At 41.7% G+C, this 13,003-nt stretch overlaps 1 protein-coding gene across 1 annotated transcript in view; it reads right to left on the bottom strand.

Annotated features, from left to right (window-relative positions):
• Positions 1 to 13,003, bottom strand: part of DUSP16 (dual specificity phosphatase 16) — a gene marked incomplete at both ends in the record, with an annotated part of 31,446 nt that overhangs the window by 6,454 nt on the left and 11,989 nt on the right. The window contains one exon of the mRNA XM_080362281.1: positions 6,020 to 6,183. Coding sequence (XP_080218407.1) covers positions 6,020 to 6,183 — 164 coding nt within the window. The remainder of the gene's footprint in view (positions 1 to 6,019; positions 6,184 to 13,003) is intronic.

Here is a 13,003-nt window from a genome sequence, read left to right as displayed (position 1 = left end):
GCATCTCAGAGATTATCACAGCAACAAGCAAAGAGACTCAAAGCGTAAGAGCCAACCGAGCGTTTAAAAATAAGTCAGTTTTCATGATTGCAAATAAAAACAGAGACCTCTTTTCTGCGCCTTGCCATAACCTCTGCATTTAGAGTTGTACAAAGTAGTATCTGATGCAGTAGGTACGTTAGTGTCAAAACATGTGAAACAAGTATTAGAAAACTGGAGATGGCTCTACAAAACCCACCCAGTCTCCTGCAAGTAAACATCTTGACACAGAAAAACAATTAAGCAGGTTTGCAGTAATACCGATCAAGCAACTTTTCTGGTTCAGATATGATTTGGCAGTAAGTGACACGCAATACTATGCTTGGACAGTAGTTACACTGAATGCAAACACTGGGGAGCTTTTGGCCAGACTTCTGTGGAAACTGAAGTCTGAAACTAAACTGAAACATTAAAAAAGCCAAAAAAAATCTGATTTTAATCCCTTTGCTTTTATAGCAATTATATTAAAAAAAAAAAAGAAAAATTATGTCAATCCATGGGAGCAGTAGCAAGAATGAATTCTTACACTGCAGATTTCAACTGAAGCTCTACCAGGATGCAAATACAGCCATGAAGCCAAATGATATTTTTTCTGCAAGCGTAAAGATGTTTGGGTGGAAAGAACCAGAGATGTGGCTGTTTAGCTGAAGAGCCAGAACTCTCTCTAGTTCAAATCACAGCAGTTTAAATAATGTCTGACATGCAGCGGACAGGTACACATTTATGTTATAGTGTGTGTGCAGAAGGGATGAACACTCACATGCACATATACGCATCAATTATATGCTGACTGAGAACAAAGGATGGCAGGGGAGATGGGAATTCACCAGTGTCATTTACAGAGGGACGTGGACACAACTGCTACTGGCCGCATTTTAAATGAGGAATTTACACGGACTTCTGCCAGCGAGCTGAATTATGTGTCTGGAGCAAAACGAGCAGCTCCTCCAAACTCTCATCTGAAGTCACTCACATCAGCACATTCAGAGGTTTGGGCACCTTAATCTGACGAACATAGATTATGTCGTAAACACACCTATGCAAGGGGAACAGGAGATGACCAGTTACTTGCAAAGCAGATCACCAGAAATACAATTTGCAAGAATGATTAAAAAACAAAACAAAACCAACAAAAAGAAAACCTTAGCAAAACCAGAAAAAAGTCTGGATGTGTCAAAATCAGTTCTCAGCCTTAGTGCTTCTTACCCTGCTAGTTTCCTAGGTTATGCTCCCAGCTAAAACTCAGTTAAAAACTCAGTTAAAACTCAGCTTCTCATCAAGGACAAAGAATATGTCATTGATTCCCCCTCTCCCTTCACATCCCCCCAACTCAGCCAGCGAGCTCCCTCTCCCTTCAGCCCCACACGCCTTCCACAGCCGACCCCATCGCATCTCCCTTTGCTACATTCAGCTCTCACGCACCCACAGACCTAAAAGTTTAAAAGCAGGAGCACTGTAAGGAAGTAGGAGAATATTTTGGATTATCCAGAGAGGGAAGGTATTGGGAATGGGGTTCCTGGTACAGGGGAGTAGCTACTTCTAGACCTGTGGTATCTTAGGTGTGCAAGGGAGACCTTCACTCTCCTGGGCTACGCAGCTTTCCCCCTCCAGGGTCCCAAGCTCTTCGACATCACCTTCTGTAAAATAACTATCTGCTTTAGATCACTACGTTGAAATACTGTCCCCAAACCAGCTCACCTACTGTTGTCACTGCTCACAGCTGAGTGAGGAACAACTGGAATAGCAGGTACAGAAGTATGTGCAGGGTCATGAACATTGTCACGTATACAGGAGGGAGCTAGTGAAGGTATCACCAACAAATGGACTGCAATGAGACATTGTCGTTCAGAATAAAGCTAAAGGGAGGCTGATGAATTTAAAAAAATAATAGAAAATCTTACTATTTCTCTTAAAGCATAAGTGCTGGTGGGCTGCACAGCCCAACCATCATGACTCCACAGTTATGCAAGGTTTTTGATGTGGAATTGATTATTCAGATGGGAAGGAGAAGGCTGCAGACGCCAAGTCTGAAATCTCCCAGCCAGAAAAACACACAAAAATGTGTTAGTGCTTGCCTTTGAGACCAAGGCTAAAGAAAGAAGTTATGCTTCCTTCTGTTCTAAAGTATCAATCATGCCCTGTGCAACACGCTCCAATATAATAACCATAACAGTGCCTGCATTGTAAGGCACCCAAGAGGAAGAAGTGAATTACGATCAGAGGAAGATCCAGAAATCCTAATGCTAACAACTCTGTGAAAAGAAGGTAAATGCTCTTTTGTCAGCTTATTTACATTTTTTGACTTGTTTAATCTGAAAATTAATGGCACCCTAAAATGTTATTTTGTTCCAGGAAATAAAATCCAGGTCTGGAAGAAAAGAAAGAGAATAGTTACATAAGTCGCAAAGCAGAAGGTTTTACAGTTTAAATGCTGATACAAAACATGAGATGTAAGGAGGAGGCTCATTCGGGTCCATAACCACAACACAGATTTGATTTATTTTCCAGAGAAGACACTGTCACTATGAGAGTTTAGGTTAGAATTAGTTTGTCTTTCTTTCACAAACAGCAACAAAGATCTGTAAAAGCAAGTACCCTCTTGCAATGCCACCAATATATCACATTGAGATAGCCACCAATAAATGTATCACACTGAGACCCAAAAAGTGAAACGAACTTTTCTGCTAGAGCTTTTATAAAGAACTTCTCCATATTTCAACCCAGCAAAAAAAATATTATGAACATTTTCAGAATTAAGCATTTAGAAAGAAACCTGTAAAGCGAAAGTAAAAAGAATCTCCTACGGCTTTACTAAAGTAATCACTAATATTGCTAAAGGACACAAGCCAAGCGTTTGTGTTTGCATCTCTTTCATAAACAAAGTGTTATCAGCAGATGTATTCATGGCAAGTAGCGTTAGTATTCTTAAAAGGTCATGAATACAGATTGTCCAGTATCAAGGCAAGTATTTCCCTTCTCGTGCACTCAGAGATGAGCTTACAAAGATCCTGAAAAGATCAGCTCGTCTTCATAAAACATGCTGAAAATTCACATCTTTAAACTGTCACATTGAACTCTAGTGCAAATTAAGAGTTCTCTTTGCAGATATTTTTGAGACATTTAAGTTTTAGAGAAATCAGTATGTCTGGTCATTGGGAGGAATAATAGGAAGTCACAGATAGCATTTGAAGGCAAAATTTAGGTCACCATGTACAACTGCATCTTGTACTTTTGAGTATCTTACTAGAAGTTTTTAGAAAAATATTTTTTAAAACCTGAACTTGAATAAAAAGCCACAAACTATTCTAATCTTAATAGAGGGTTTATTTCTTGTTGCCAGTAACCAAGAACGCAGTAAGGCCATTAAGCCAGAGCACACAAACCACTTACCAGCTCCTGGGCCGTCCTAACAGAGGCAGAACTTCACTATTTTGCTAGTTATCCCTGTTTCTTGTTTCTCACCCTCCCCTTTTGAACGTTCTTCACTTCCCAGCTTTTTTAGCACATATTGACATTTCTGGGCACTCAATGTGTGGTAAGAGTCATTCTCCTCGCTCTTCCTAGTAAAGGTACTGATATTAAAGATGAAGCCGTCTCAGAGTTTCCACAGGCAAGAGCTGAAACTGAAGAGGCAAGATAGGCTACCAAGACACTAAGGTCTACTTCAGTGCAGCAAAAAAGTGACATGCTCGGAATAAAGCCTTGCCTGCTGTTTCTTCAAAGTGAGAGGACAAGGGCACAAGCAACGAGCAGATCTGAAATTGGAAGATGTGGCTTTGTCCTTAAACAGGTAAGAAACCCAAGACGTGCTTCAGTCATCTATGGAAGAACTTCCAAAAGATTGACCATCATGGAGGACACCAGGCAATAAGAACTCACCAAACCTTCTGTCGATTGTAATCTGTGGCTTTTGTGGTTCTCCATAAAAAATGAGAAACACAGTGATCCCTGATTGTAACTCCCCAGAATACGAGGAAGTACAAATCTGACCAGCTCCTGGGGGTCTTACATTAATTCTAAAGTATCTGCAACTGCAGGACTTCCTGGTGTCCAACCAACAAACACCAAAACAATGTCAAACTGGAGATTAACAGGCAAGAGAGACACCACCAGGTCTAAACTCCTGCTGTAGACAGCTCTGCCAAGCTCGGGGCTCATCAGTAGTAGTTATGGTTTTAGCCTCCTCTGGCCCTAAAGTTAAACTCCTGACCACTGCTCCCACCCGAACTCCTTTCCTCATGAGGCACACGCAGAACCCTACACCTATTCATAGGCACCAATTTACTGCAAGGAGAGGGAACAGCCTCTTTTGTCCCTTGAAGATTATTCACTACTTAAGAGCCACAGTGCTGGAGTTCCAGTCACGTCCCAAATGAAGCAGCACATCCCTGGCCCTGGAGGAGAATGAGAACAAGTTGCCTCCTCATTCCCACTGTGACCCATGGTAGCACTTGCCATTCACACAGTGAAACAAACAGCATAAAAGCGTCATTCTAATACTCTATTATTTAAATCAAGGATTTTTTTTTTTGTTTAAATTACTTAGTTCCTGCTGCCTTTTGTCTGGAGACCACAAATTGCTTTCGTGGTAGGAAAAGTAACAAGCCGCTTTGACATCCATCATAAGCAAATCAAGTCTGAACTGCTGACTTGCTACTTGGTAGTAAAGACACAGAAGCTTTTAAAGGACAAAGTAAATACAACGGCTGCTGACTATCCTCCATACAAAAGATTTTTCTGCATGCTCTATTAAAACATGATTACCTTATACATGTCTGCTTGTGTGTCAAAGATCCCCTTAAAACAATTGTGAAAAATAAAAAAAGAGCCTATTAATGGCCAGACTAGGATGGAGTGAAAGTAGAAGAAACCAGTGAAAAATATGATAATGGTCAAAGTATATTAATTTGATCCAATTACAAGACAATTACAGGCTAATTCCCACCTTAAGCTTTGTACATGAAATAAAAGCAAACACACAAGCCTTGCACATAATTAAGGCACTGTGCCAGGGTGAGGCACCCCTACCCTCTGCCCTATCCATGTATTTAATGCCAGCATATGAAGGCTGTTGGAGATTCAACCAATAAACAGGACTGTAAAATAACATGGACAGCAAGAGGGCACATGCAGCAGAAGTAATAAAAATTCCCTTGTGAAGGGACCCAAGGTGTAGATGGTAAGCAACAGGAGTTGGTCTCCTCATGGAGGCAAGAATCTGTGGATACACAGAGGAATACAGACCTGTAGCAGTTTGAGACAAGCTCTTTCAGACATCTGATAGTCCAGCACCCTGCAAGGGCTGTATTTGATGACTTTGCTAACTATTTTATGTATACCAAAATGTCCGGGGCTATTCTGTAGGAACAAAAATTATTAAGCGCACATGTATTTAGAAACAATAAACGTTTCTTAGTGCAGTGCTACCACAAAAGCTCATTTTAAATGACCCTACTGATTGTCCAGGTCTGAACATTTTATTAGGTGTACAAAGATTCATAGTCCCACGTTATAAAATTAGTGGTATTTAAGTGCTATTTTTTCCAGCACTTTAAGGAAATACTAAAAAACAGACAATCTACCTTTGTCCTGCTGTAACCATTAATGTATTAACATCCAAGCCCTGCCAAAACAAAGCAGTCAGAGCTGTACACAGGTAACCACCTCACCTGCTCTAATGGCAGATTTGATAGTTTGCTGTTGGTTGATAGGCTACTGAGAAAGGTACCACATCAGCTGCTCTGAGATGAAGGAAAGAGGAGACCCAGTTTCATATTACATGACACGTGGTTTAATTATATGGTCTGTAAATGACTACTTCTCACACAGCTTTCCATGGCTTATGCACAAGACAGCTATTATGTATATCTACTTCAGATGTTTTATAGCTGTAATGATGCAGTATGATAAAAGCACGGACAAGGACACATGGAAATCATAAACTCGTTCAAGTAAACAACACGGCACCCAGAACGCTCACCTTGTTGAGGACATCCCGCTGACACCCGAGATAGAGATGAGGCAGGATTCTGGTTGGGCCGATGTTGGAGACAGGTAGGCAGGGTTGAGAAATGCAGGTAGGGACGAGAGTGGATTTTCCTTCACAGAGACCAGGGAAAGAGCTGGAGAACTCAGCAAATCCACCTGCAAGAGGAATAGTACTCATTTAATTCATATGCATTGTTGTAGGCACCGGTGCCCGCAGCAGCTCTCAGAAAGCTGCACTTGTTGCAGGAGATGAGGAGATGGGGAGGTGTTGAGGGGAAGCAGGAAAGCCCCAGCAGAGGAAATGTACATGGGCCTCGGACACTACAGAACCATCCATCAGCAGGCAAGGCCTGGGTTCGTATTACTGCTCCACCTGGAACATTTATTTCTCTCTCTCTCTCAATTCCTCAGAAGTTTTTGATGCTTCTTCCCGTTCTTGAATGTTACGTGGAAATGAGACTTCAAAAAAAAAACCCAGCCACAACACCCACCATACTGACAGCACACACACCTTTTCCTCTCCACCCAAGAAAGGTGTTTCTAAACCTCCTTCTCCTCTATTAGGTTTATAATCAGACTTCATTAAGAAAAAGTTGTGTTTACTTAATTTGGCAAAAACACCAATATGTGGCTATTAACATTTGCTTTAAAAATCCTACATTATTGTTTTCTACACTGCTCCATAATTAATATATTTCATCCAACACACTGGAAGTGGTTTCATCTTTCAAAATCACACCAAGCCAAGGCTTCTCCATCTCGAGTGGCGGAGGGAGGACTACAGGAGAAGACTTTGCCCAGCCATGGATCCTCCTCACAAATCACCACAAGTCTCTACTCCCTTTACTGCTGGCTAGTTCTCCACCTGTACCAGTTATTAGGCTCTATCCATATTATGGTTCAAAAACATTTTTATTACCATTTCCCCCCCACTGCATTAAACCACTCACAAAAAAACCAGAGTGGAATGACCAATAACATATGTAAATCCACCTAAAATCCCAGTGGCCATCAAAAACACTAATAGGCTATTTCACCATCAGTGTGGCAGAGATGCCACGGTCAGCTTCACCTCTGTCCCTGGGAAAGTAATGGAACAGCTTATCCTTGGTGCCATCTCAAGGCATATCAAGGATAAGAGGGTCATTAGGGGCAGTCAGCATGGCTTTACCAAGGGTAAGTCATGCTTGACCAACCTCATAGCCTTTTATGAGAATGTCACAAGGTGGATGGATGATGGCAGAGCCGTGGATGTGGTCTACCTTGACTTCAGTAAAGCCTTTGACACAGTCTTCCACAGCATCCTCACAGTTAAGTTGAGGAGGTGTGGTCTAGAAAATAGAGTAGTGAGGTGGGTTGCAAACTGGCTTAAGGAGAGAAGTCAGAGAGTGGTAGTCAATGGTGTGGAGTCTAGTTGGAGGCCAGTATCTAGTGGAGTACCTCAGGGGTCAGTACTAGGGCCAGTATTATTCAATATATTCATTAACGACTTAGACGAGGGAATAGAGTGTACTATCAGCAAGTTTGCTGATGACACCAAGCTGGGAGGAGCGGCTGACACGCCAGAAGGCTGTGCTGCCATCCAGCGGGACCTGGACAGGCTGGAGAGCTGGGCGGGGAATAACCTGATGAAATTTAACAAGGGAAAGTGTAGAGTCCTGCACCTGGGCAGGAACAACCCCAGGTTCCAGTATAGGTTGGGAAATTACATATTAGAGAGCAGAGTAGGGGAAAGGGACCTGGGGGTCCTGGTGGACAACAGGATGACCATGAGCCAGCACTGTGCCCTTGTGGCCAGGAAGGCCAATGGCATCCTGGGGTGTATTACAAGGGGGGTGGTTAGTAGATCGAGAGAGGTTCTCCTTCCCCTCTACTCCGCCCTGGTGAGACCCCATCTAGAATATTGTGTCCGGGTCCCTCAGTTCAAGAAGGACAGGGAACTGCTGGAGAGAGTCCAGCGTAGGGCAACAAAGATGATGAAGGGAATGGAGCACCTCCCTTATGAGGAAAGGCTGAGGGAGCTGGGTCTCTTTAGTTTGGAGAAGAGGAGACTGAGGGGTGACCTTATTAATGTTTATAAATATATAACGGTTGAGTGCCACGAGGATGGAGCCAGGCTCTTCTTGGTGGCAAACAATGATAGGACAAGGGGTAATGAGATCAAGCTGGAACACAAGAGGTTCCACTTAAATTTGAGAAAAAATTTCTTCTCAGTAAGGGTGCCAGAGCACTGGAACAGGCTGCCCAGGGAGGTTGTGGAGTCTCCTTCTCTGGAGACATTAAAAACTCGGCTGGACATGTTCCTGTGCGACCTCACCTAGGCGTTCCTGCTCCAGCAGGGGGATTGGACTAGATGATCTTTTGAGGTCCCTTCCAGTCCCAAACATGCTGTGATACTGTGATGCTACGGAACATGAAGGGAATAAAAAGAGAGGCTGAGACTGCTCTGGACATAAATATAAACAAATGAAGCTCAAGCTCCATTTCTTGCTCAGCTACTTCCCAGCTACTCTTCCATTGCAAGGGCTGCGTTATCAACCTGTGCTACCAACTGGCCTCACCCACAGTTAGAAAACGAAACTGACGAAACCTTCAGTGATGAACTTACACTTCAACTACACATGGTCTCACAAACACTAGCGAGCTTTTTTCCAAGCCTAGCTAAACCCCAAGCTCAGCTCCTTCTCATACTTCATCTTTGCAAACTAGTCTGAAGGAGAACTGCAGGCAGCTGCTTAAATCAGTAAGTTATAGGCTTTTCTTGACTGTTTTGACCATTTAAGAGCCAACCAGCAAGGGTGAGAGGCACAAACCATAGTGAAAGTCCCCAGCTATTTCCTCACATTAAAGCACAGAGACAAGTGGAATTTTAAGTGCAGAAAGAATAATTATAACCTGTTCAGAACAAGGCACCTTTTATATCATCAAGAAGAGAAATATTAATGTGCTGCATATGCCAAATGTTATCTTCACTATTGTTACAGTTTGAAGATGTAAATTAGAATTATTCAGGAATAAGATAATGTATTGTTTTGTTAAGGCTTGCATTACTGTTGCCTGAATTATACCTATTATTTGGATTTTAAAATCTGTACCTTTAGAAAATATAGAAAAAAACCCAAGGTAATAGCCATGTTGTGTAACAGCCCATTTTATCTGATAAAAAAAGCCAACAAGCAGTTTTAAGAACAAAAGTTCTATGAACAGTGATTGCTGCTCAGTCTCATGACTTAAAAAACAAACAAAAACTTGTTTATTTTGTTAGATGAGTGATTTTAGACAACTAGGACAATGCTCATTGTAAGAATATGAGGGTGAGGTTCGACTGTACAGGATGGGCAGGAGGGGATGCTAAACTAAGGCTTGGCCCTGAGATTTTCTATTCTTACTATCTGAGTTTCTTCCTTGCTGCTTTATACCCACCCTGTTCAGGAGCACAGATGCTGTTCATTCAACCTATCAATCAAATAACAGAAGGAGTTTGCAAAACAATTCTATTGCACACTTGCTAAATTTCTTCTGTATGGCATAGTGTTTTCCCTTCTGCTACAGGAAGCAACCCTTGAATTTATAGGCATTATAAGCCTCTCAGCTTAAATTTAATATAAGTTATGGTGCAGCTCCTTGAGAGGCTTGGGGAAGGAGGGGACATCAAGTATCAGTCTTTGGTTTCATTTGCCTGTTCTTTATTTCTTGGGAAGCTCGTTGGCTGCTTTCCGGAGCCCCTCTCTGACACAGCTGGAAACAGAAATGACCCCTCCTTCTTATAAAGAAGGAGCACAAGCACAGAAACGGTTTTACATTTGTGCTTTCTATGTAAACAACTACATGGACAAAGTAAAAAAGAATTGTCCCAATTATGGATGGACTGGTCTCACTTCTGTACAAACACTGCAACAAGAAATTAAGCAAGAAGCTAATATGCAAAAAACTTGAGATTCTGTGAGCTAGAATCCATGCTCTGTCATTGCAAGGAGCAATTTTGAATTTTAGTGTTATTTTAGGGCTCTGTCAAGGCAAGCTTGAAGTGATTCAGGATTATATGCTTCACCACTTCCTCTGGGGCATTCATCCCTTCAAAATCATGTTTCTTCTTCCTCCTCACGCTTTCCTAGTAAGATGTTGCTTCAGTATCTTTACAACATGAATTACAACCACAAAACTCTCAAATCAGGTAAGTCTGACATTATATTACCTATCTTTACACACGCTCCCAAGCGAACCCTCCTTTCCTTTGAATGCATTTTAACCTGGTTTTAGTATCGGTAGTGAACCGACTTGAAAAAAGCATGGAATTGGTGACTTGTTTCAAATATCAATCTGTCTTTCCCGCCATCTTCCATAACCATTTCAGAAAGTTAGTAGCTTTTCACCAAATCCGGCGTTCATTCATGGCACTCACAACAGGAAAAACACGTTCTAGATCAGTGCATGTGGAAAAATCGCTTCCAAAAAACCCCCACAACCAAAAAAACCCTTCATACCAACTAAACACACTCTTGAATGCATCATGCTAAACTAATGACTTCTTCTAGTGGTTCCTTTCAATCCCTAACATTCTGTGATTCTGTGTGTGAAACGTAGTATCACAGGTCTGGAACAACAGCATCCATCTGTACGGTCACTGAGCTGTCGTGTCATTATGAGCCTAAATTACTGTAAGGAACTGCACCCCTCTCTATCTGCTTGCATTGACTTATAGAATATATCTATTTTTAAAAAATATATAGATAGGTATATTTAAAAAAAATAGCCAACAAAACCAGCACCTAAAGACGTGTAGAAAAAAGGTATTTATTTCATGTGTCTCTGTTTTCTAACACAGATTGTGGCCCCCACGAGTCCCCAAAGCTGAAGTCCACACACAGTCTACATGAGGAGGCTCTTATGAGAAAAGTGTGTTAAGGACTCAGACTATCTGTACACTTCTGCTGTAAATGAAGCAGACCGTCCTCAACAAAAAAAACCCCTTTAAATATTTATAAAGTGAATTTAGTGTACAGGTGGAAATACAGCATAGAAAACTGAGCCTTAAGAGAAAAATGGGACTGGTTTAGTTTCAGATTCTGTAGTTTGAGGATGGCCTTTGCATCAAGGGAAATGCCACCTTTAAATCTCCCTGCCTCCCTACCTCAGTTGGAACAGAGCTATTGGAAGCACCGTGCAGTTTGTTTTAATACAAGAAAATACACTTTTCTTCTGGAGCTAGTTTCTAAATAACACCTTTTCTCCCATCACTACTCCAGCCTCCACAAATAATAAATCAATCAGAAGAGCATGTTGAAACTGTGGGGGAAAAGAAGTAAAATCTACAGGTCATTAATAGAACGACTGGGTTAATAAAGTTGCACTGAAATTGTTGATAAATGTACTGGACCTTGGAAATAGATGACTGACAAATAACTCCAAAATATTCTCTCCTAAATAGCTTCTGAACCACACAGGCTTTCTGTATTCCTTATGGCGAAGCTGAGCTGAAACAGCTCTCTTGACACTCAACAGGATGAAACCACTTCTTGTCTATTTGCATGTTATGGAGAGGAAGAAGGAAATGGAGTAACTTCTATGTATTATACATACAACATTTTGCTTGTGTTTAAAAAGATCCCCCCCCTTCCCGTCCACGAGGCTTTTCACTCTACTTTTTCTGATACCGCTGCATTAAATGGAAGACTCTTCTATCACCACTCACGCAATAGTTCCTCTACATCTGAAAACCTTGATGGTCGAGCAGGATAAGCAACACAAAGCGTCTCCTTCTTCAGTTTTAAATAGGCAGCTGCTTCTGTCATGAGTGCACATCTGTAAGTCATTGTATCCTTTGACTGGTAGCAAGTAGCTACCAGTACTCTAAGTCTGTCTTACTTATATAATAGGGCCTACCCAAGTTTGAAGGGAAAAAAAAAAATCTTTGGGGATGATGACTTCCATCAGCATGGGAGCAAATTAAAGCAATATGAGACATAAATTATTTCAGACTATCATCTAATATATTTTCCACCATGAAAGCAAAAGATATGAAAGTAACACTAGTAAACTGTGATGTTCAGCTGCTTGTCCTTCATGTTTCTGAGATTAAAAAAAAAATCTATTAGTTAAATTCTGCTCTAATTTTAGGTGATCCATCAGAAGACTGCAAAGTTCTTTAACTGCCCCAAGGTAAATCAGCTCTTGCCTAGGTAGTGTGTTAAAATGAACAGCCTAGTGAAACAACTGCTGTTTTAACCAAGGGACAAGCATCCCCCAGCTGCAGCACGTTACAGCAGTACTGTACTGGCTTCCAGCGCTGACTTGTTCTGCGCCCTTCTTGTGGCTACGACTCACACAAGAGCTTCTATGAAACCACGTTAAGGTGCCAAAAGCTGTCACTGGTTTTGCAGCCCGAGCCCTTGTGTGCACGGCAGACAACCCGATAGCTCCGAGGCCTCCACAGCACAGCCGGCCTTTCTCGCTTACAGTCCTCCACAACCATTAGCAGAAATTTGGCAAGACCCAGTAACCTACTCGGTTGCCCCGTTGCCATGGTTCTGCAAAGCAGTGGTGATGGACTTAAATTCGATGAAGACACCACTTCCCAACTATGGCTGTGGTGGTAAAGGCATGATCGTTAAAGGAATCTTGGTATCAGAACTTCTGGCTCTCTTCTCAGCCAACAAAATAGGGCCAAACCCAGAAGGGATGAAAAAGTTTTAGCAAGCTTCCACAGTAAGAGTTACTCTTCCTTACAGATTAATTGCATAAATCCTTGTATAACTAAAACTCCCAACTACCTTCAACAGCTGCAGGAAGAGGAGAGGCAAGAAGATGTGATCAGGCAGCAACAAGTGATAACCCAGAGAAATACTGACTGGGGAAGAGGTACCTTTCATTAAGAGAATGGAATTCATCCAGATCCTTATGACTACTTAGCTTAACTACCACCAGAGACAAACCCTAAATTAATACAGAGGAATAACTAGTGAGAACCAGAAGCATT

This window comes from Nesoenas mayeri (genome assembly GCF_963082525.1).
Source record: "Nesoenas mayeri genome assembly, chromosome: 1".
Taxonomy (NCBI): Eukaryota; Metazoa; Chordata; class Aves; order Columbiformes; family Columbidae; genus Nesoenas; species Nesoenas mayeri.
The sequence above is the reverse complement of the archived record's forward strand: the minus strand, read 5'-3'. Positions and strand labels throughout refer to the sequence as shown.